At 34.3% G+C, this 22,142-nt stretch overlaps 1 protein-coding gene and 1 non-coding gene across 5 annotated transcripts in view; one reads left to right on the forward strand and one right to left on the reverse strand.

Moving 5' to 3' along the window:
• The window catches only part of Ints8 (integrator complex subunit 8), a 62,106-nt gene that overhangs the window by 9,496 nt on the left and 30,468 nt on the right, over nucleotides 1-22,142 (forward strand). Inside the window, exons 3-12 of one of the 4 annotated variants that reach the window (XM_048782823.1) lie at nucleotides 494-637; nucleotides 949-1,020; nucleotides 1,903-1,954; nucleotides 3,409-3,591; nucleotides 7,772-7,879; nucleotides 10,712-10,867; nucleotides 13,545-13,645; nucleotides 14,183-14,324; nucleotides 20,524-20,594; nucleotides 20,964-21,139. In XM_048782823.1, the coding sequence (XP_048638780.1) occupies nucleotides 519-637; nucleotides 949-1,020; nucleotides 1,903-1,954; nucleotides 3,409-3,591; nucleotides 7,772-7,879; nucleotides 10,712-10,867; nucleotides 13,545-13,645; nucleotides 14,183-14,324; nucleotides 20,524-20,594; nucleotides 20,964-21,139 (1,180 nt within the window). In that variant the 5' untranslated portion in view covers nucleotides 494-518. Of the gene's footprint in view, nucleotides 1-493; nucleotides 638-948; nucleotides 1,021-1,902; nucleotides 1,955-3,408; nucleotides 3,592-7,771; nucleotides 7,880-10,711; nucleotides 10,868-13,544; nucleotides 13,646-14,182; nucleotides 14,325-20,523; nucleotides 20,595-20,963; nucleotides 21,140-22,142 lie in introns of those variants that run through there. The other 3 variants (XM_015485971.2, XM_048782824.1, XM_015485974.2) reach the window with 3 other exon arrangements.
• Nucleotides 6,803-6,875, reverse strand: Trnaa-cgc. The gene has a single exon. It is a non-coding gene; the product is annotated as a tRNA-Ala (tRNA).

The following is a 22,142-nucleotide window of genomic DNA, read 5'->3' on the forward strand; positions in this document are numbered from 1 at the left end:
GTGTATAAGAGACAGCCCCCCCCAGGGATCAAACCTAAGGCCTCTCTTGTGCTAGGCAAGTATTCTATCACTGCATACAAACCCAGCCCTCCAGACAAGATAGTTGGATTGTTGATGATAATAAGCAAATTTAAAATATTTAGATGTGGAATTTGTACTGTGATTTTGTTAAAAGTTCGTTTTTCTGAGATATAGTCTAAAATATTTACAATTTGGGAAGTGGAAATTAGAGTAGAAATGAAACATGATGGTCTTTAGTTGATAATTGTTGAAAGTGGATGATGCGGATTCATTTTATTCTACTTTATGTATATGTTTCTTTTCTTTTTTTTTTTTTTTTCTAATAATTTAAAGTTTAAAAAGTTCTTTTGAAATGTGATAGGCAGACCTGAAGATTTGACCTTTTGGAACAATGTAATTATTTTTAGTGATGATTTAGAATTGTGTATTTGTTGCTTCTTAAGCACTAACATGCAAACATGTTGCTTCTTTTAAGTTTGTCTGTTCCAGTATTGAATATGTTACTAAATGAACTGCTCTGCATCAGTAAAGTTCCTCCTGGGACAAAGCATATAGACATGGATCTGGCCACGTTACCCCCAACCACTGCCATGGCTATACTTCTCTACAATAGATGGTAAATTATTTCATAAACCCAAAATGTGCTGGGAAACCTCTGTTTAATTGCACTCTGGCTTTCAGGCGTGTCTTTTTAAGGTTCTCCTGCCCTAGGGGATTCTCAGAGGATCTTTCGAGCTATGAGTATAGAGCAAATTTGTGAATGTGTATATTAAAAGCATGCTGCTTAAAATGTGTGTGTGTGTGTATACATAAGTAACATGTCAAAGCTTCAGAGAATTTATGCTACAAATCTTCTAAGTAGTATTTGAAACAATAATTGAAGTGACATTTATTGGTATATTAAATTTTATTTTTTCTTGTCTTCAGGGCAATTAGGACAATTGTTCAAAGTAGTTTTCCTGTCAAACAAGCAAAACCTGGACCCCCTCAGTTAAGTGTGTAAGTTGGCATATATGACCTTTGTTTGACATTTTTTAAATCAGAATTTTAAAAAATTTAGCAAGTTTTAAATAACCTGTGTTATAGAGGAAGCAGAGCAGAGGGCCTGCATAAAGGTTTATTTGGAGGAGTTAGAAGGTTGGAGAATCAAATAGTGCTCTAGAAATCTAGGATAGAGAGCTCTGAAGAGCATTTTAAGAATTGCGCCATTCATCAGAAAGTAGTGTTTATTTTTTTGTCAAATTCAAAGCTTATTACAAAAATTTGAACATGAAGTTTTAATTCTTAAGTTTCAGGTAGCAGTTTATCCTCATTTACTGATCTAAAGCACAGTTTCTAACTTTATAGAAATGAACTTTTGTTAGTAAGTTTTGTCTTGAAAATTAAAAAAAAAAATTTTTTTTTTTTAATATCTTTTTATTTATTTATTTTTTATGTGGTGCTGAGGATCGAACCCAGGGCCTTGCACCTAGGGCCTTGCACCTATGAAATGAGTGCTCTGTCGCTGAGCCATAACCCCAGCCCTGTTGTTTTAAATAAATATTTTTTAGTTGTAGTTGACACATTACTTTTATTTTATTTATTTATTTTTATGTGATGCTGAAGATCGAAACCAGGGCCTCGAACGTGCTAGGTGAGCGCTCTACTGCTGAACCACGACCCCAGCCCCTTGAAAGTTTTATTATTCAAGACAAATGAGAAAATACTGGTAAATTAATGAGCTTCCATAAGAGAAAGTATTTTTTTGTGTGTGTTTTTTTAAGCATGAAAAGTAGTAGCATTAAAATACTTAAGCTCACCTTAAAGAATGATGCTTTTCAATTCAGAATTTTTTAGTCTTGAGAATAACATTTGAATGATTTTCAATCATTTCTCTTTTAGTATGAATCAGATGCAACAGGAGAAAGAGTTAACAGAAAACATTTTGAAAGTGGTAAGTATTGGCATTAGTTACATTGTAACAGTCGTGGAACACATTTTTAGCATGTATAGATGCATCTTCTAAGGTATGTGAGAGTTGTCAAGGTCTAGGTGCATTGACAGAAATTTTTACTGCCAGAATATAGGTAATATTGCACTGTAAATTAAACAAGTTTTCAACTCTAGTGGTAGAGTACTTTTATCACCAGTTCTATTGTTGAATATTTCATGATACTAGAAATCAGTGTTTTAGGTGATGTATTTATATTGTGTTTTCTACAAATTCCATAAGAAATATATATAACTTGTATTTTAAAATTATTCAATAATCAGAAAACAATTATTTTTATTATTATTATTATTATTATTTTTTTTTTTGAGATGCTGAGAATTGAACCCAGGGCTTCACTCATGGTAGGCAGGCACTTTACCACTGAGCTATATACCCCCAGTTCAGACTATTTATTTTTAAGATGACCTACAGGAGGATTTCCTGTAATTTAAATATTATCTCTACTTTTTAATACCTACAATATCCCAGAAATGTCATGTAAGGTACAGGGGATGGTGGGGAGAGGGACATTAAATAATCTGTATCTATATAAAAGAAATGTGCTGTAGTATTTTGAATATTGGAAACAAAAACCCTGAGTCATTTTATTGTTATCCAGTGTCTAGTAAAGTGACTGGCACATAGAGGCATACGGATATTTCTTGAATAAATCAAAGTGAAGCAATTCAAATTTGTATTTTTTTTTTTTATTTATTTTTTGTACTAGGGATTGAACCCAGGGGTGCTTTCCCACTTAGCCACATTCCCAACCATTTTTTATATTTTATTTAGAGACAGTGTCTTGCTGAGTTGTTTAGGGTTTCACTGAGTTGCTGAGTCTGGCTTTGAATTTTGCCTCAGCCTCTTGAGCTCTCTGGGATTATAGGCATGCTCCACTGCACTGGCTGCAAATTTTTATATTTAATTTAATTTTATTTCTTTGTATTGTGGATTGAACCTGGGGTGCTTTACTACTGACCTACATTCCCAGCCATTAAAAATTATTTTTTAAAGTTTTGAGACAGGGTCTTACTAAGTTGCTTAGAGCCTCTCTAAATTGCTGAGGCTGACCTCAAACTTGGAATCCTGCCTCAGCCTCCTCTGAGTCTCTGGGGTTATAGACATATACCACCATACTCGGCAGTGCAAATTTTAAAATAATTTTTATTAACTTTTTATGAAAAAAAATCAATGTTTCTGATTTCGAATAGGAACTTAAGTTTTTTCTTGGTGGTTTTTAAATTCTTTTTTCCTTTAAGATAACTTCATTTCAACAAATTTAATTGTACTCTTGCTGTGTAGGAAGTTTTTTATTTTTGTAACTAGTTCAGTACACTAAGCTACTAAGTATCATGTAAATATTTTTTGGTTAATAGCTATTTTTGCATTTTAATTCATTTATTGTATTTTTGTAGCTAAAAGAACAAGCTGCTGATTCTATTTTAGTACTGGAGGCAGCCCTAAAATTAAACAAGGATCTTTATGTCCATACAATGAGAACTCTAGATTTATTGGCTGTGGAACCAGGCATGGTAAATGGAGAGACTGAGAGTTCTACTGCGGGATTGAAAATCAAAACTGAGGAAATGCAATGCCAGGTATTTATTTCTGTATTTATTACTGCATGGCAAAATGTTTTGTTTCATAGAGATCATTCTGATACTTTTAATTGAATTTATTTCTGCCTTTTCTCTTTGGTTTTGAGTTAAGATGTTATTAAATTTGCATTTGTATTTTGCAAATTTTATAAGACTTCACTTGAGATTTTTCTAAACAGGAAAATATCATGTGATCTATTGTATCTGAAATAGTTTTCCAGTTGAATTTAGAAGACAGTTTAAATATAGAGAATGCAATGAGTATACAATTGATTTGCGGTTTATTCATGTCATTAGAAGTCTTAATTGGATCAAAACCAAACAAAACCCTCAACTACTATTGTGCTATACTGAAAACTAGACTCCTAAAGAAAATATCTACTTTTTGTTGTTGATGGAATACAGGGGTGCTCTACCTCTGAGCTATATCCCAAGCCCTTTTTATTTTTAAAAAAATTGTTTTTGGTACTAGGGATTGAACCTAGAGGTGCTTTACCACAGAACTACATCCCCAGTCCTTTTTATTTTATTTATTTTTTTTAATTTTAAGACAGAGTTTTGCTAAATTGTTGAGGCTGTCCTTGAACTTGTGATACTCCTGCCTTAGCCTCTTGAGTCACTTGGATTATAGCGTTTACTACCTTGCCTGGCTTCTGCATTTTACTAACACAGAACCTTGAGTACAGTAGAAATTTTAAAGTGTTCATTGAGTATTACCTAAAGAGGTCCATTAGATTAGTACATTTAACCTATATTCTTTGTGTAAATTGGATGACTTTTTTCATCACTAATTCTGGAAAAGGGCAGAAATAGTTAACATAGTGTTTGAAAGGGGTTTTTCAGATTTGCTGACTCCACAGTTGAAGGTAATAAGTTTTTCAAAACCTGGTGAGATAAAGAGTTCATAGGGGGAAAAAAAATTGCAGTAGTAAGGTATTGATACTTGGTAACCTTTTAAAATCATTGATGAAACTTGCATGTGAGAGTATTTCTAGTGCTATGTATCTCATAGTATTTCAGAGTCTTTTTAAAAAGCTGTTGCTGGTGTGGTGGCTCACGCTTATGATCCCAGCGACTCAGGAAGCTGAGGTTGGAAGATCGAAGGTTCAAAGCCAGCCTCAGCAACTCAGCAACCTAAGCAATTTAGTGAGACCCTGTCTCAAAATAAAAAGTAAAAAAGGCCAGGGATGTAGCCCAATGGTATAAGTGCCTCTGGATTCAATCCCATAAAAAAACAAAAACAAAACAAAACAAAAACACAAAGCTGTTGACAGCACTTCTGATCTAATCTTCATAACATGGTGGTTGACATAACCTGAAAAACAAGACTATAAAACACTTAGATGTGCCAAGTTAGCTTTATCAGATATTCTTTTATACATAGCTGAGTTATAATTCCTGTTTTCTGAGGAATCTGTTGGCTAAGTTTGGTTTGGCAAATTAGTGGTAATACTTATTTTGGAACATGGCAATGTTTAAAGTACATCATTATTAAATTACATTTACATTACTAAAATTCACCTAAGACTCAAAAGTATTTACATCATTTACCATAAAACCAAGTGTTGCTGAACTTAGTGGAGCACATCTGTAATCCTAGCTACTCAGTGGGCTTAGGCAGGATCGCAAGTTTGAGGCCAGCAACAAGCAGCTTCGACTTTAATATGTATGAGGTCCTGAGTTTAATCCCCAGTATTACTGGGGTGTGTGTGTGGGGGGAATGTGTTACTGTCCAATGCAAAAAGTTGGTTTCATTATCTCATTTTTGTTTTGTTTTTCAGTCCATTGACCACCTTTTAACTGTAGAATGTTAACTCATTTTAATGGCTTGTCAGTTACTGTAATAAAACTTGAAAAAAAAACCTTAATTTTTTGTATTTGCCTGGGAAGGAGAATTACATATAACTATAATATATACGTGTGTGTGTGTGTGTATGTTTTTTAATCGTTCCTTTAGTATCCTTCACTCCAGATGTGATGAGCTCTCTCTATAATGAAAATCAGCCAGAAATTTAGTGTGGGCTAAATAGTGCAAAGCAGAGGCTGATGAGAATCAATCTTGATTCACTGAACAGGATAAACTATATAAAACATAACAATAAAGTGAGGTTCAATAATGAGTACCAGATACTATTATAGCTTAGGTATTTGAAAGAGGAATAAGCATCTGTTGGCTAAGTTTGTTTTGGTGTAAATGGAAATAAAGTGTGTAGAATGAAGTTCACTCATTTCTGGGATACCATGTGAATGGGAAATTGAGAAGACTGGTGTGATTAGAGGAAAAGTAAAGACACTTTGAGAGAAAAATTAAGATAGATGGAATTCTTAAAGATTGGATCAGTGAGATTGTACTTTTTCCTATTTGGAGAGAATAATTGATTAATTTTTTTTTAAAGATATTTTTTAGTTGTTGATGGACCTTTATTTATTTGTATGTGTTGCTGAGAATCGAACCCAGTGCCTCACGCGTGCTAGGCAAGCGCGTTACCACTGAGCCACAACCCCAGTCCCTAATTGATGAATTTTTTTTTTTTTTAAAGAAGGAGAGAGAGGGGGGGAGAGAGAGAATTTTAATATTTATTTTTTAGTATTTGGCGGACACAACATCTTTGTTTGTATGTGGTGCTGAGGATCGAACCCGGGCCGCACGCATGCCAGGCGAGCGCGCTACCGCTTGAGCCACATCCCCAGCCCTGATTGATGAATTTTTAAGTCAGCTCAAGTAGACTTATTTGGGAATGGGTAAGCTCAGTGGTAGAGTACATGCAAAGCACTGGCTTCATTCTCTAGCACCAAAACAACTGCTTTCTTAGCCATGTGTAGAATAAACGTGCTGCATAGGATTCTTCTTCCTAGATCTGAGTTTAAGCCTGGCTCTGCCAGTGTTTGGTTCTGTGTTTTTCATGTCACTTTCTGGAACCTAGTATTCTTGTTTTGGTATTGGAATTTGAATCCAGGGCCCTTTGTCACTGTGCTACATCCTGGCCCTTTTTATTTTTTATTTTGAGAAAACATCGTGCCAAGTTGCTGGCTTTAAAATTTGTAATCCTCCTGCTTCAGCTCCGGACTCACTGGGATTACAGTTGGGTGCCACTGCTCCTGGCAGGATCTTAGTATACTTTCTTTTTTTTTTTTTCCTATATTTAAAAAAATTTTTTTTTTTTAAATTCTAGATGGACACAGTATCTTTCTTTTTTATTTATTTGTTTTTATGTGGTGCTGAGGATCGAACCCAGGGCCTCATGCATGCGAGGCAAGCACTCTACCACTGAGCCACAACCCCAGCCCAGGACCCTAGTAGTATTCTTTAAATGGCCAACCTGAGTAAATCTGAGTTGTCTTTTGATTTGTGTATTCAGTGAATCTGGGCATCAATCTAAAAAAAGTTCTTGGAAAAATGTAGAAATTCTGCCTTTAGAAAAAGACAGTTGAAAAAGTAGTGTCATTTTTGGCCATCAATTCAAATTCCTCAGTTTATTTAGTCTATTATGATAGATTTTTGCTTTCCTCCCCATTTGGGGGGGATCCCCAACATCTGTTCCCCTCTTCTATGTCAGAAGAATTCCTTACCTTTGGGGCTTGGTGGAAAGCACACCCTTCTCTTAGAGTAGAAACTCAAAACTAAATAGTGGCTGTGTTAAGCCTCTTCCAGCTTGAGGGTAGACATATCACAGGTGAATACAGGTATTTAAACTGAATTAGCATCCTATAGGTCAAAGTGGGACTGATAGAGAATCTGTTATGGTGGTGGTTAGTAGCAACATCAACAATTAAATTTAGTTTCCAGGGGCAGTATTTGGGGAATGCAGCTGTTGCTTTGGTGTTAAGTACTGGTGGCTGCAGGTGACATAAGTTGTGGTATCTAGTGTTGAGATGGGCTACAGTGGTACCTGCACCAGTTTTGGATCTTGTCCTTACTACCTGCCTTCCTTGCCTCTTTTGTTTTCTTCATCTGATTCTTTGGCCTTCACAATAGTTTTACAGGCTATCTGAAATCTTATCATTAAATGGTTTTCTGCTTAAGTGAGTTGGAGTTGGTTTCTATTTTATTGTTCATCAAAAATTTTTTTTAACCTCATTTTTTCCCTCTGTTTTCCTGACATAAAGATCATTTTGAATTCTATCAACTCTAAAGTCCATGGAAAATTATTAAACAACTTTGGTATTCATTCCATTTTAGGTATGTTATGATTTGGGGGCAGCATACTTCCAGCAAGGCTCCACAAATTCAGCAGTTTACGAAAATGCCAGAGAAAAATTTTTTAGAACCAAAGAACTAATTGCAGAGGTAAATACAATCATAATCTATACAGTTTTTTGGCTTTAATTTTTCTGAAGATTAAAAAAACACTGTATTTTTGGGGAAAGGGATTGTAGCTCAGTGGTATAAGGCATACGTAGTATGGGGAAGGTCCCTGGGTTCAGCCCCCAGCAATACCACTAACAAAACACAAATGTGTTCATTGCACTAGATTTGGAGAGTTCAAAAAGTACTAAAAACTGGTTTTAAAAAAAATCTATATTGGTGGAGTTAGGGTGGTGTCTCAGTGGTTGGAGCCTCGCACGTGAGGCACTGGGTTCGATCCAAAGCACCACATAAAATATATAAATAAAATAAAAGTACTGTGTCCAACTACTACTAAAAAGTATAAAAAAAATTTAAAAAAATCTGTATTACTACTACTTGGAATTAACTTCTTTTACCTTTTGATCATATTTTCTTTCTGTATATTCTTAAACGGTTCAGCTCATACATACTATTTTGTATCTTGCTTGAGTCTTTGAGTAGGCATTTAAATTTATCATTCTATTATGTGGGTATCCTTTTGTTTTTTTTTCTTTTGGTACAAGGGATTGAACTCAGGGGCACTTAACCACTGAGCCACAGCCTCAGCTTTTTTTTGTATTTTATTTAGATAGGGTCTCACTGAATTGCAGTTGCTGAGGCTGGCCACTGGGATTATAGGTGTGTGCCACCTTACCCAGTTTTGTGGATACTCTTTGATTGACTATTTCCTTTATATTTGGGCACTTAGGTTATTTAATCTCTATTTTTTTTTTTTTTTTTTTTTTTGATATTTGGGGTTAAACCCAGCAGTGCTCTACTACTGAGCTACATCCCCAGCCCTTTTTAAATTTTTGTTTGTTTGTTTGTTTGTTTTTGAGACAGGGTTTTACTAAGTTGGCCAGGCTAGTCTTGAACTTATGATCCTCCTGACTCAGCCTCTCAAATTGCTGGGATTATAGGTGTGCACCACCATACCTGGCTAGGTTATTTACTCTTAATTATACTAGTAGTATTATTATACTACTCTTTATTATACTATATTACTAGGTTATTTACTCTTTATTTATTATATTTTATATATAGCTTTATTGTAAAGCTATATTTATGTCTTAAGAATGAACTTCTGTTCAGACTTTAGAACCTTTTAACTACTATAGACTCATGTCATTTATTATTATTTAATTTTTTTAGTTGTTGATGGACCTTTATTTTATTCATTTATTTATATGTGGTGCTGAGAATTGAACCTAGTACCTCACATATATGAGGCCACAACCCGAGCACAGTTATTACTTTTTAAAGGCAATAAATTTATAAAACCAAATTGCTTTCTAGCTTTATTTTTCTGATCAGTAGTGTTTTACTCTGTATTTACTTGAACTGGTATATTTAATCAGTAGTATTTAAAAAAATATTTTTTTTAATTTTGTTAATATGATGGGTGAAATACAGTATCTTTAAAAAATTTACCTTAATTCCTACTAAGGACAAACTTTTAAAAATTCTGATTCTTGCTGGGCATGGTGACATATGCATGTAGTCCTAGAGACTGGGAGGCTGGGGCAGGAAGATCAAAAATTCAGGACCAGACTTTGCATGTTAGCAAGGTTCTCAGCACCTCAAGGAGACTCAAAATCAAAAGGAATAGGATATAGCTTAGCGTTCAATCCTCAGTAGTAGAGCTCTTGCCTAGCATGTATGAGGCATTTTGCAGTATTGATTCAGGTGTTTACATTTTAAGGTTTATACCTAGGTTTTTGATTGCCATATGCTGGAAACATCCCTGCTTCAATTTCTTCTTTCCTTAAAGAAATTAAGTGACTTAGAAATTGAATTTAGTTTATTCTTTTTTCTTTTTGTGTGTGTGCTACTGGAAATTGAACTCAGGGCCTCATGCCTGCTAGGTTAATGCTCTCAGACTAGATCTATTAGGAATTCCAATTTAACCTTGCCCAAGGAACTCTTCAGATTTCTGATTTCATTGTGTTTTTTAGTATAATAAAGTAAAACTCTTTCTCAATTGTGTCGTTTTAAAAAAATCTTTTTGGTAGGAGCATTTTTGTTCTTCCTAATTGAAGAGTTTTCTATATTATCTCCTTTAAATTTCTGACTGATATATGTATTTCAAAATGTTTAAGTTTTTTTTTTTAACATTGTTCACTCTTTATTAATGTCTTACTTGTCGTATCTGGATAGAGAGATAGATAATAATGTTTATCTTTTGTAATTTGACCCAAAAACTTTAAACCAGGGATTGGCAAAAATATTTTTTTTGTCGGGAGGTAAAGGGCCAGGTAGTAAATACATTAGACTTTGTGTTCCATATTCAGTTTTTTTTTAAAATTTTATTTTTTTAGTTGCTGATAGAACTTTATTTTTATTTATTTATATGTTATTGTGTTGGGAATCAAACCTAGTGCCTCACACATGCTAGGCAAGCACTCTACATCTGAGCCACCACCCCAGCCCCCACTATTCATTTTTTTCTGATATTCTTTTTGTTATAATTTACAGTTTTAAAAATTGTTTTTGAAACAATAGATAATAGGCTGTATTTGTTCTATAAACAATAGTTTGCTGACCCTTTCTTTAAATATATAACCTTTTCATTTAATGTGGTGCTGGGGATTGAACCCAGGTCCTTGTGCATGCGAGGCAAGCACTCTACCAACTGAGCTATATCTCCAGCCCCAAACCTTTTCATTTTTTAATGATTCCTCCAGATTTGAATTTTCTGTTATCATTTTCTTGTACTGTTAAATACATTATGGGGTACTAGATTATTGTTTATATTACATTAATGGATAATGATATATAACTCTTACTTTACAGATAGGTTCATTATCTCTTCATTGTACCATAGATGAGAAGCGGTTAGCTGGTTATTGTCAAGCATGTGATGTTCTTGTACCTTCTTCTGATAGTACCTCTCAACAGTTGACTCCATATAGTCAAGTCCACATTTGTTTGAGATCTGGCAACTATCAGGTAAGATATATGATGGGAATGCACTGGTGTAACTGAAAAGTTTTGGAAGCCAGACAACACTGAGTTCTAGTCCTGGTTCTGCCATTTACCAGTTGTATGATTTGGGCATATGACTTAAACTCACCAACTGGCCTAAAAAAGTAGTGGTAATGGTTGTCACATTTCAAGAATTGTAAGAATCAAGTGAGAAGTGTTAACTACACAGATATTCTTTATTATTGATACTATCCTTTTTTGACCCAGGAGAATTTGCCCATCATAAATTGATTGTGTAAGAAACTCTATGAACATAACTTTAAGTTATAGGTAGATAGCTTTTAGTTTTATGGATCCTGAAGTTTTTAATTCATTTTGAAAGTATATTCTTGTATCATGGCTTTGTTCATCTTTGTAAATATTACAGCAGGAGGAGAATGTGAACTAAGTGGTTTTGTTAGGTTGTGGTGCTCATTTGCAAAACCCTCTTTGCTACTGAGCTTGGTTATCATCTCAGGATGTTGAGATGTCTTGCACCTCAGTGCTTGTCTTTAGCTTTGTAATGAAATCACTGGTAATTAGAGTGTGTACTTTTAAGTATTTATTGGAAAACTTCGATTCTTGAGAGTACACAGTGCCTTCATGTTATTTAACTTACAACTGAAATCATAAAACAACAAAGGTGTAATTTACTTTCAGTTTTGTGTTTCCATAGATGAGGGAGGAGACGATGCTTTCTTCCCTTGTCCCTGATTATTTTTCTAATATTGCTTTCCCTTATGTTAGAAAATTAAATTTTTATTTTTTGTTTTTGGTGCTGGAATTGAACTCAGGGATGATTAACTACTGTGCCACCTCCCCAGCCCTTTTTATTTTTTATTTTGAGACTGGGTTTTGGTGAATTGCTTAGGGCCTCATTAAGTTGCTGAGACTGGCTTTGAATTCTCCATCCTCCTACTTCAGTCTCCTGAACCTGAGGGATTATAGATCTGTGCCACTGTGTCTGGCAGAAAATTAAATTTTCCTGAACATGAATTATAGATATGGGAGAATTTACTTAAGTCTAGAGATCTTTCAGTTAACCACTCCCTAAAACAGGCTTATAGGTGAGGGTCCATAAGGTAATACACAGAATTTTTTTTTTCTCTCTGGGGATCATTGAACCCAGGGCCTCACACATGGTAGGCAAGCGATGTACCACTGAACTACAACCCCAGCCTTCCCCACCCCACAAGTCTTTTTTGTTTTGTTTTGTTTATGGAGACAAGTCTTAGTTGTTTAGGCTGGTTTTGAATCTGTGATCCTCCTGCCTCAGTCTCTTATGTAACTGGAATTTTAGGTGTGTATTGCTGTTTTTGGCACATATAGATGCTTAAGAAGCTTCTGGAAACCACGTATGGTGGTACATGTCTGTAGTCCCAGCTGCTCAGGAGGATAGCAAATTTGAGGCCAGCCTGAGCAAGTTAGCAAGACCCTGTCTCAAAAAATAAAAGGAAGAGCTGGGATATAGCTCAGTTGTAGAGTGTCCTGGCTTCATACCACAAAGGGAAAAAAAAGAAAGAAATCATGTTTAGCCTTTATTTGAATAGATTCCCTTTATATGAACTGTTTCATTTTGTTTTGTGCTGGTGAAGCCTTAAACAGCTGTAACTGTCTTCTCACACTTGGAAAGTGGTAGACTTGATCTTGAGGAGCCTTAGGACATTGTTCATATTTTGCTGTAGAGGAAAACAGTAGTTGTCTGTGTAGTTTATTTTTGTTGGTACAGGAGATTAAATCCAGGGCCTATAGCATGATAAGCAAATGTTCTACCAATAAGCTACGTTCCTAGCCTTTATTTTATTTTTAGAAGGGCTCTTGCTGAGTTGCCCAGGCTGACCTCAAATTTGCTCTCCTCCTTTCTCAGCCTTGCCAGTGTTAGAACTATAGGTGAGTGCTGGGATTATAAGCATGTGCCACCATGCCCAGTGGTTCTACAGTTTTGAAACCACTTTCATCAGCACTTTTGTGGTAGTGGCTGATTACCTTTGTTTTCAGAAATCCTCTTCCCATCTTCCCACCCCCGTCACCCATTCTTTCTTTTCTTGTTTTCCATTGCTTGACAAGACTGAGAAAAAAAAAATCTGTAAGTAATAATGTGGATGTTTTTGTAATTCACTTAAGTAACACATTTTAAACCAAATTTACTATAGTTGTTTCTTAGTATGTTTTTTTTAGCTGATTTATTTAAAAATATTATTTTTTTGAAATTTGTTTTATGAAGGAAACTTAAAAGTTTGTTTAAAAAACATTTTTTTTTAAAAGAGGTTGCATTGCTTCTTACTGGTTTTTTTCCCCCAGCTTTCATTTTTTTATTCATTATTTTCAGTTTTAAAAGGAGGATGATTTTTTTTGGATACAATTTTTTATTTGATCTTTTTAGATATACATGACAGTACAGTGCATTTTGACATACATATATGTAGTATAATTTAGTCTAATTAGGATTCCCTTCTTGTGGTTGTACATGATGGGGAGTTTCAGTGGCAGATGATTTTTATTCTTAATCTAATTTTAGAATTTTAGAAAGAGAATGTTTTCCCAGTAAGGTATTTTTATGATTTTCTTCAATTTGTATTTTCCAAATATAGAAAGACTTTTTTAAAGTAAAAAAAATTGCCATGATTTTTGAAATGAATATAATTTCATATATATGTTCTAGGAGGTAATACAGATATTCATTGAAGATAACTTAACCTTCAGTTTACCTGTCCAGTTCCGCCAATCAGTGCTAAGAGAACTCTTTCAGAAAGCTCAACAAGGGTAAGTAAATTGAAAAATTACTTTCAGGTTTTGAACAAAAGTGCGGGTCCTTTCTGGTTCATCTCCAACTTACCTACAAATCTTTGACATTACTTTCACTTTTGTTAATATAAGGGAAACTAACATAATCAAAGGATACATTATAAAGTTGTTTTTTCTAGTTTATTTTAAAAGTGATTTCAAGGAGAAAGTTACACAAAGCAGAATTCATTCTGTTGCCTAATCTGTAACTAAATTATCCCTTGATAAATTCAAAACCTGTTCCCTTCCCCGCTCCTGACTTGGTATATGATATTTACTAGTGTGTTTGAATATCCTAAAATCTTTTCAAGTAAGATTACCTGGACTGGGGGTGTAGCTCAGTGGCAGAAGACTACTTGCTTATCATGTGTAAGACACTGAATTAGATTCCCAGGGCTGGAAAGGGAAAGATAAAAATGAAAAAAAGGAATAAATGTCTCATTCTTGTGAATTTATTGTTGTAATATACGCCTTTTAAAAAATTATAAAAATAACAGTGGATCTACTTTTTTACAGAAATGAAGCTCTAGATGAAATCTGTTTTAAAGTCTGTGCCTGCAACACAGTCCGTGATATATTGGAAGGCAGAACAATTAGTGTTCAATTTAACCAGCTATTTCTTAGACCTAACAGAGAAAAAATAGACTTTCTTCTTGAGGTAAGATATTGTTCCCCTTTTGATTCATAATTAATTAGTTAATTAATCAATTTGGTACAGGGAATTGAATCCAGAAGCACTTTACCACTGATCCATATACCCACCCCTTTTTATTTTTAGTCAGGGTCATGCTATGTTGTTTGAGCCTTGCTTAATTGCTGAGGCTGGCCTTGAACTTGTGATCCTCCTGCCTCAGCCTCCCAAGTTGCTAGGATTAAAGGTGTGTACCACCATATCCGGCCATAATTGATAATTTTGCTTTTAAGTTAACAGTTGCCTCTTTACTGCCTTTATGTAACTTCCTTTTTTGTGATGGATGGTTGATGCTCTTGACAAACAGTACCCTTTAACTTCATCTTCATCGTAGCTCTTTGAGTACCCCTTCTCCATATTTCTTCTATAGTTTTTATTGGATTTTCTTTGTTCCTGCATTGACTTTTGGCCTCTTTAGTGGTTTGTTTATACAGCTTTCATCCTTGGCTCATTTATCTTCTCAAGCCATATTTTATTCTCATACAGAGCTTCAGTCACCTGTTGTCATTGTGCACTAGAAACTCTCAAATCATGCCTCTAGTGTATCATGTGAGCTGCAGAATCCATATGTTTTTGCTGGATTTCTCTACCTCTTCTGTTTTTTGGTATCGGAGATTGAACCTGGGGACATTAATCACTGAGCTACATGCCAGGCCCTTTTTTATTTTTAATTTTTTGTTACCAGAGTATTGAACCCAGGGGCGCTTAACCACTTTGCCATACCCCCAGCCCTTTTTATTTTTTATCTTGAGACAGGGTCTCACTAAGTTGCTTAGAGTCTTGCTAAATTGCTGAGGCCAACTTTGAACTTGAATCCTCCTATCTCAGCTTCCCGAGACACTGGGATTACAAGTGTGTTCTCCACCATACCTGGCCTACCTTTTTATTTTTTATTTTGAGACAGGGTCTCACTAAGTTGATGAGGCTGGCCTCAAACTTGAGATTCTCCTGGTTCAGCCTCTGAAATTGCTGGGATTGCAGGTGTACAGTACCATGCCTGGCTGAATTTCTTTACCTCTTAATGATTTTGATATAATAGGAACTGAGAGAACTCTGTGAAAAATAATACCACTTAATCAAAAACAGAGCATTGCCAACATTCTAGAAGCCCTTCTTATGCGCTTTACCAAACCCTCAGCTTCATCTTGAGGTAACCATTACCCTTTTTTGTGATAATCACTTTCTTGCTGATCTTTCAAAATACTTGAAAGCATATTGTTTGTCTACTTTGAACTTCATGTAAATGAAATCATACAATATGTATTTTTCATCTTTTTTACTGGACATTAAATTTGTGGGATTTATTCAAGTTGTGTTTAGATACAGTTTTGTGTTTGTGGTTTTTTTTTTTTTTTTAAATTCTCTCTCATTCTTGGAAGGTGTTAAAACTTTATATGGACCATGCCATAATTTATCAAACGATGATGGACATTTGTGTTGTTTGAAATATACTGCACATATACGCAGGTGCACACTTATACCAGTTTGTTACACATTGAGGGAAAGTATGTCTGCAACATTATAATATCAAAGTGATATGTATCATCAGCATTTATAATTATTCTCATTGGTCAATATCTTTGCCAGCCCTTTATAGTGTGTGATTTGCCTATCGGATGGTTGTTTAACGGTATCTCATTGAGATTTTAATTTCTATTTCAATATTGCTGAGATTGGACAACTTTTCATTAGTTTTATTTATTTATTTCCATGGTTCTATTGACTGAACCCCAGGCCTCTTGCATGATGGGCAAGCATTCTACCAGAGGTGTATCTCCTGTCCTTATTTTTGTTTATATAAATTTTGTCTTTTGAGATAGCTGTTCCAAATGTTGTTGCTCATTTTTCTATTAGGTTGTCTTTTTGGAAGGAGGTTTTGTTTCTTTTTTTTTTTTCTTTGTAGGAATTCTTTATTCTCTTTGACCAGTTTTCAGTGTTGCAGGTATCTTCTCTGAGTTTGATTTCTTTCAGTCTTAACAATGTTTCAAAATTTTAATATAGTTAGTCTTACCAATCTTTTCCTTTTTGGTAGTGATGTCTGTGTGTTCAAGAAAGCTTTTCTGGGACTGGGGCTGTGGCTCAGTGGTAGAATGCTTGCCTAGCACGCATGAGACACTGGGTTTGATCCTCAGCACCACATAAAAATAAATAAAAGTATTACGTTCATCTACAACTTCGAAAAAAAAATGGTGTTGAAGTTGTAGCTCAGTGGTAGGGTGCTTACCTAGCACATGTGAGGCCCTGAGTTAAGTCCTCAGGAAAATAAAGTTCCAAAATATTTTTAAAAACGATAGTTTTTCCTATCCTTGGGTGTGAAGATAGTCTTCTGTTTTTTTTTTTTTTTAACATACATATTTTTTAGTTGTAGATGGACACAATACCTTTATTTTTTAAAATTTATTTTTATGTGGTGCTGAGGATCAAACCAGTGCCTCACGAGTGCAAGGCAAGCACTCTACCACTGAGTCCTAGCCTCAGCCCCTCAGTCTTGTATTTTTGTCTTCTAAAAACTTGTCATAGCTTTCCTTTCACATTTAGGTGTTTTTAATCCAAAAATCTTTGGTTTTTCTGTATCATGTGAAGTCAGAGGTCAGATGTCATTCTTTTCTTTTTTATATGACTACCCATTTGTTCCATCACAATTTATTATTCTTCTCTTTATTATTGTTATTATTATTATTTTTAACTAGTTTTAGGGCCACTTCTGTTCTGTACCAAGTGTGGGTTTGTCATTGAGCTCTCACTTTTTTTTTTTTTTTCCCTGCTGGGGATATAACTCAGGACTTTGTATGTGCTAGGTAAGCGCTCTGCCATTAAGCTATACCTCAGCCTGACTGATTTACTAGTTAATATTTATTGTTAGTTTTTCTTATAATTATTCCTTATCTGATTATGAAAGTTCCTTTGTATCCTTAATTCACTAAGGATTTTTTTAAATTGTGAATGATTTTAGATTTATTAAATACTTTTCCTATGTATATTGAGATGATCACAAAGTTTTCTAGTTTATAGTTTATTAATTAATTTACATGTGTTATATAGATTAGTTCATCTGTTCATGTTTTTATATATATATATTTGTAAAATTTTTTAAACATTCACGTGTGAGATTGATACATATATTTTTATTTTCCTGTTTGATTTAGTGTTAAATAATGTAAATCAGGGCATGTATCTTTTTTTAAATTTTTTTAAATGGAGTGTATAAAAATGAAGTCGCTGGTTATTTTACTTTATTTTTTTCTTCAGTATTGGATAGAATTTACCAGTAAAGCCTGGGCTAAGGACTTTTTGTGATATTTTTGACATTGATTCAATTTCATCAGTGATTGTAGAGCTATTGTTTTTCTCTTTTTTCTTGGGTTAGTTTTAGGAAGTTATTTTCTAAGAATTTGTTCATTTCATCTAAATTTTAATCTTTTTACATTTTTGTTGTTTTATAGCATTTATAGATGTCCACTAATTCATGTTCTTAAATAACTTTTAAAAATTAAGGTGAAATTCTGCCGGGTGGCACACACCTGTAATCTCAGAAGCTCAGGAGGCTGAGGCAGGAGGATTGTGATTTCAAAGCCAACTTCAGCAAAATTGAGGTACTAAGCAACTCAGTGAGACCCTGTCTCTCAACAAAATAGAGTTGGGGATGTGACTCAGTGGTTGAGTGTCCCTGAGTTCAATCCCTGGTACCTTTAAAAAATTAAGGTGAAATTATCATAATATATACTTATTTATCATGCATTAAATATGTCCTGTGTTGTTCCATGATACCTGTACAGTACATCTCTGAATGAGACCAATTATTAAAGAAAATTCAAGTGTTATTTTCCATCAGAAGATATCTTACAGATGGCTGCAAACAATAGAAGTTCATATATACAATGGAGCAAAATTATTAGTCTAAGTCCATTGTATATAATATTCCAAGATGCTCAAAAATGATTTATACTGATAATTTAACCAAAAAAATGGTATTGAGCATAGTACTTATTAAGTACTGTTTTTTTGTTTTATTGATACCAGGGATTAAACACAGAGGTGTTCAACCCCTGAGCTTCATCCCCAACTCTTTTTATTTTTTGAGACAGGGTTTCGCTAACTTGCTTAGGGCCTACTAAGTTGCTGAGGCTGGCTTTTGAATTCATAGTCCTCCTACCTCAGCCTCCCAAGCCACTGGGATTACAGGCATGTTCTAGTGAGCCCAATTGCGGTTTTTTTGTTTTTGTTTTTGAGACAAGTCCTCAGGATGTTGCTCAGGCTGGCCTTGTATTTCTTTCTCTTTTTTTTTTTTTTTTTTTTTTTTTGATATCAGGGATTAAACCCAAGGGCACTTAACCACTGAGCTACATCCCCAGCCCTTATTTATTTATTTATTTATTTGGGCACCAGGGATAGAACTCAGAGGCACTTGACCACTGAGCCACATCCCCAGTGCTTTTTTGTATTTTATTTAGAGACAGGGTTTCACCGAGTTGCTTGGTGCCTCACTTTTGCTTAGGCTGGCTTTGAACTCCAGATCCTCCTGCTTCAGCCTCCTGAGCCTTGGGATTACAGGTGTGCACCAGTGCCCCCAGCCCCTTTTTATTTTTTACTTTGAAACATGGTCTTGCTAAATTGTTTAGGGTCTTGCTAAGTTACTGAGGCTTGCTTTGAACTTTCGATACTCCTGCCTTATTGGGATTACAGGCATGCAATGCTGTGCCCAGCATGGCCTTATATTTCTTGACTCAGGCAATCCTCTGCATATAGTTGGCACTACAGGCAAATACTACCATGCTTGGCTTCTGTTATTTTAATAATAGTTTCATCGAGATATAATTCACATACCATGCAGTCCACCTAAAGTGTACAATTCAGTAGTTTTAGTATATTTTTAGGATTGTGTGACATCACCTCTTTTCTTTACCTCCACCAAACCTCTTACCATTCACTCCTCAACCTTAGAATCTACTCCCCCTACCCTATTTTTTTTTTTTTTTGTGCTGGGGATTGAACGTAGGGCCTTATGCGTGAGAAGCAAGCACTGTACCAACTGAGCTATATCACCAGTCGTCCCCCCCACTTTTTTTTTTAACCAGTACATCCCAGACCTTTTTCTTTTAAAAATATTTTTAGTTGTATATGGACACAATACTTTTATTTATTTATTTACGTGGTGCTGAGAATCGAACCCAGTGCCTCACATGTGCTAGGCAAGTGCTTTACCACCAAGCCACAACCCTAGCCTCCCTGCACCCCCCACCCTCCCCTTTTTGAGATAGGTTCTCACGAAGTGTCCAAGGCTGGCTTTGAGCTTGCTATCCTCCTGCCTTAGTCTCCTAAGTTGCTGGCATTACAGGTATGGTCCACTGTGTATGACTGTCAGAATCTATTTACTTTATAGATTTGTCCTTGTTGGACTTGTCATATAAATTTATTTATATAATAATTGGTCTTTTTTAATTGGCTTCTTTCACTTAGTTTAACATTCTCATGGTCCATGTTGCAGCCTTTATCACATTCCTTTTTAAATTAAATAATATTCCATTTTTGTTCATTTATCCATTTGTGAGACTTCAGGTTGTTTGGTTATTTATTTATTTCAGTTTAAAAATATTTGACACATTGAGGATAGGAGCTCTTATATTAGTTATATTTTATTTTGACTTCTTGTAAGTACTATTTCAGGAGAAATCGTGAACTATGAAATAAATCTAGAATAACATGAAAATATTGTGTGTACATAACTAATATCCACTTAGTTTCTATTATTATTTTCATTGTTTATATTTTCAGCTGTGGTTATTTTCTTAACTGTTGGTTCTATGTTTCTATATTCATTAGCTGTTACTGATCATTGTTTTCAACTCTCTTTTCTGACAGGAACTGTTGATTCCTAAAGCTTTATCACTTCATGTAATCTGGTCATACACCTTAAAAATTCTGAGAGAATAACATGTTAAATTATTTGTAGTAAATTATTCTTTACTACCTGTATGTACCCGCAGTTATTAGAACAGTCACATTCCATTACCTTTCTCTAGTGAATTCTTAGCTCTTGTCTTAATCAGACCTGTCAGTACTATAATGTTGAAACAGGAAAATTCGATTGTTTTAAATCAACACTTTTCAACCTGATCTACCTTTTTAAAAGCACTTATATTCAATTGAAAATTACTCAAATTCCTAGGTATGTTCAAGATCAATAAATTTAGAAAAAGCTTCAGATTGTCTGAAAGGAAATATGGCTGCTTTTCTAAAGTAAGTACATTTTTCTTTTTTTAACCTTTGAACTTAGTCCCATGAGAAGAGTATCTTTTATTACCTTTTTGTATATGTCCTCCATATCTTATAATCAGGCAATAACATATTGGAAAAACCAGTTAAGTTCAAATTTGTGTAGCCAACTGAAACTTTTGGATTATGTAGTTACTTTTCTAGTATATTGTAGCACTGGTATTAAATTTAAATAACAATCAAAGGCAAATTTTAATATTTAAAGATATTGTAATATAATTTATGAAATGATTAGCTTTTTAAATGTTTTATTAATATAAATTGATTCATATGATTTTTTCCTCAAACTAAATTATACGCTTTTTTGTTTTATAATATTTCTTACTGATCTAGGAATGTGTGTCTGGGGTTGGAAGATCTGCAGTATGTTTTCATGATTTCTTCACATGAGCTTTTCATTACATTGTTGAAAGATGAAGAACGAAAGCTTCTTGTTGATCAGATGAGGAAGAGATCCCCTAGAGTAAATCTGTGCATTAAACCTGTAACTTCATTTTATGATATCCCAGGTTAGCTCTCCAGTCTGCCAGCTAGACTGTTGGCACATTTTGCCCCTCTATTCAAATTAACATTGAAATATATTTAAGGATTCCCTTTTACTTGTTTTTGTTTATACTTTATAGATATTTATGTGTGTGCTCTAGTTAGATTTCTGTATGAGTCGTTAAGTGCTAGGACTCTGTTGAGTGTATGGTAAATAAACAATCTTTTATTAGGCCAAGATTTTGGATAAGTATATAGAATATTTTAGATGGGGAAATAGAACAAGATAACCCTACTGCTAATAAGTTGTTGGAGGTAAAAACAAGAAGGGATGGGGCTGGGATTGTAGCTCAGTGGTAGAACGCTTGCCTAGAATGTGCGGGGCCCTGGCACCACATAAAAGTAAATGAGTGGAATAAAGGTATTGTGCCCAACTACAACTAAAAAATAAGTAAATATTAAAAAAAAAAAAAAAAAAAGGAAAGGGAAATAGGGATAGTGGACCCAAAAAGATGAAAATTTTGATTTTAGCCTTTATCATTGTGCTGCTATGTGTTGACTAAACATTCAGCTTTGGCAACATTTTCATTTTTGTTTATTTATTTAATGAATTCTCCAATTTTTGCCCTTATTCATAAAAAGTGGAAAATACAGTGCTCTTTATTAATAAGAAACATAAGCTTCAAAATTTAGTACAGATGAGACAAAAGAATTCAGTTGGTTTAACATAAGCAAAGTTTTAGCTACTTTGACCCTCACTAGATTTAAACTAGTTGGCTAACCAGTCATAAAGGAAAAAATACTAAGATTAATATGCATGAAATGCTAGAAATACATTATTGAAAACTGTCTGATAGCTGAGCTATAATTTGGGATTTTAATGATCATTTTTGGCTCTCTTCCCTCTCTTCCTTTCCCCTCAAAGCAAAAAAACATGTCTTTATGTTTATTATTAAATTTTATAAGTGCTTTCATTAACACATTATGTTCAAAAATAGGAATCTCTATATGAATTAATTCTTTCCATAT

This window comes from Marmota marmota, unplaced genomic scaffold, assembly GCF_001458135.2.
Source record: "Marmota marmota marmota unplaced genomic scaffold, marMar, whole genome shotgun sequence".
In the NCBI taxonomy this organism is placed as follows: domain Eukaryota; kingdom Metazoa; phylum Chordata; class Mammalia; order Rodentia; family Sciuridae; genus Marmota; species Marmota marmota.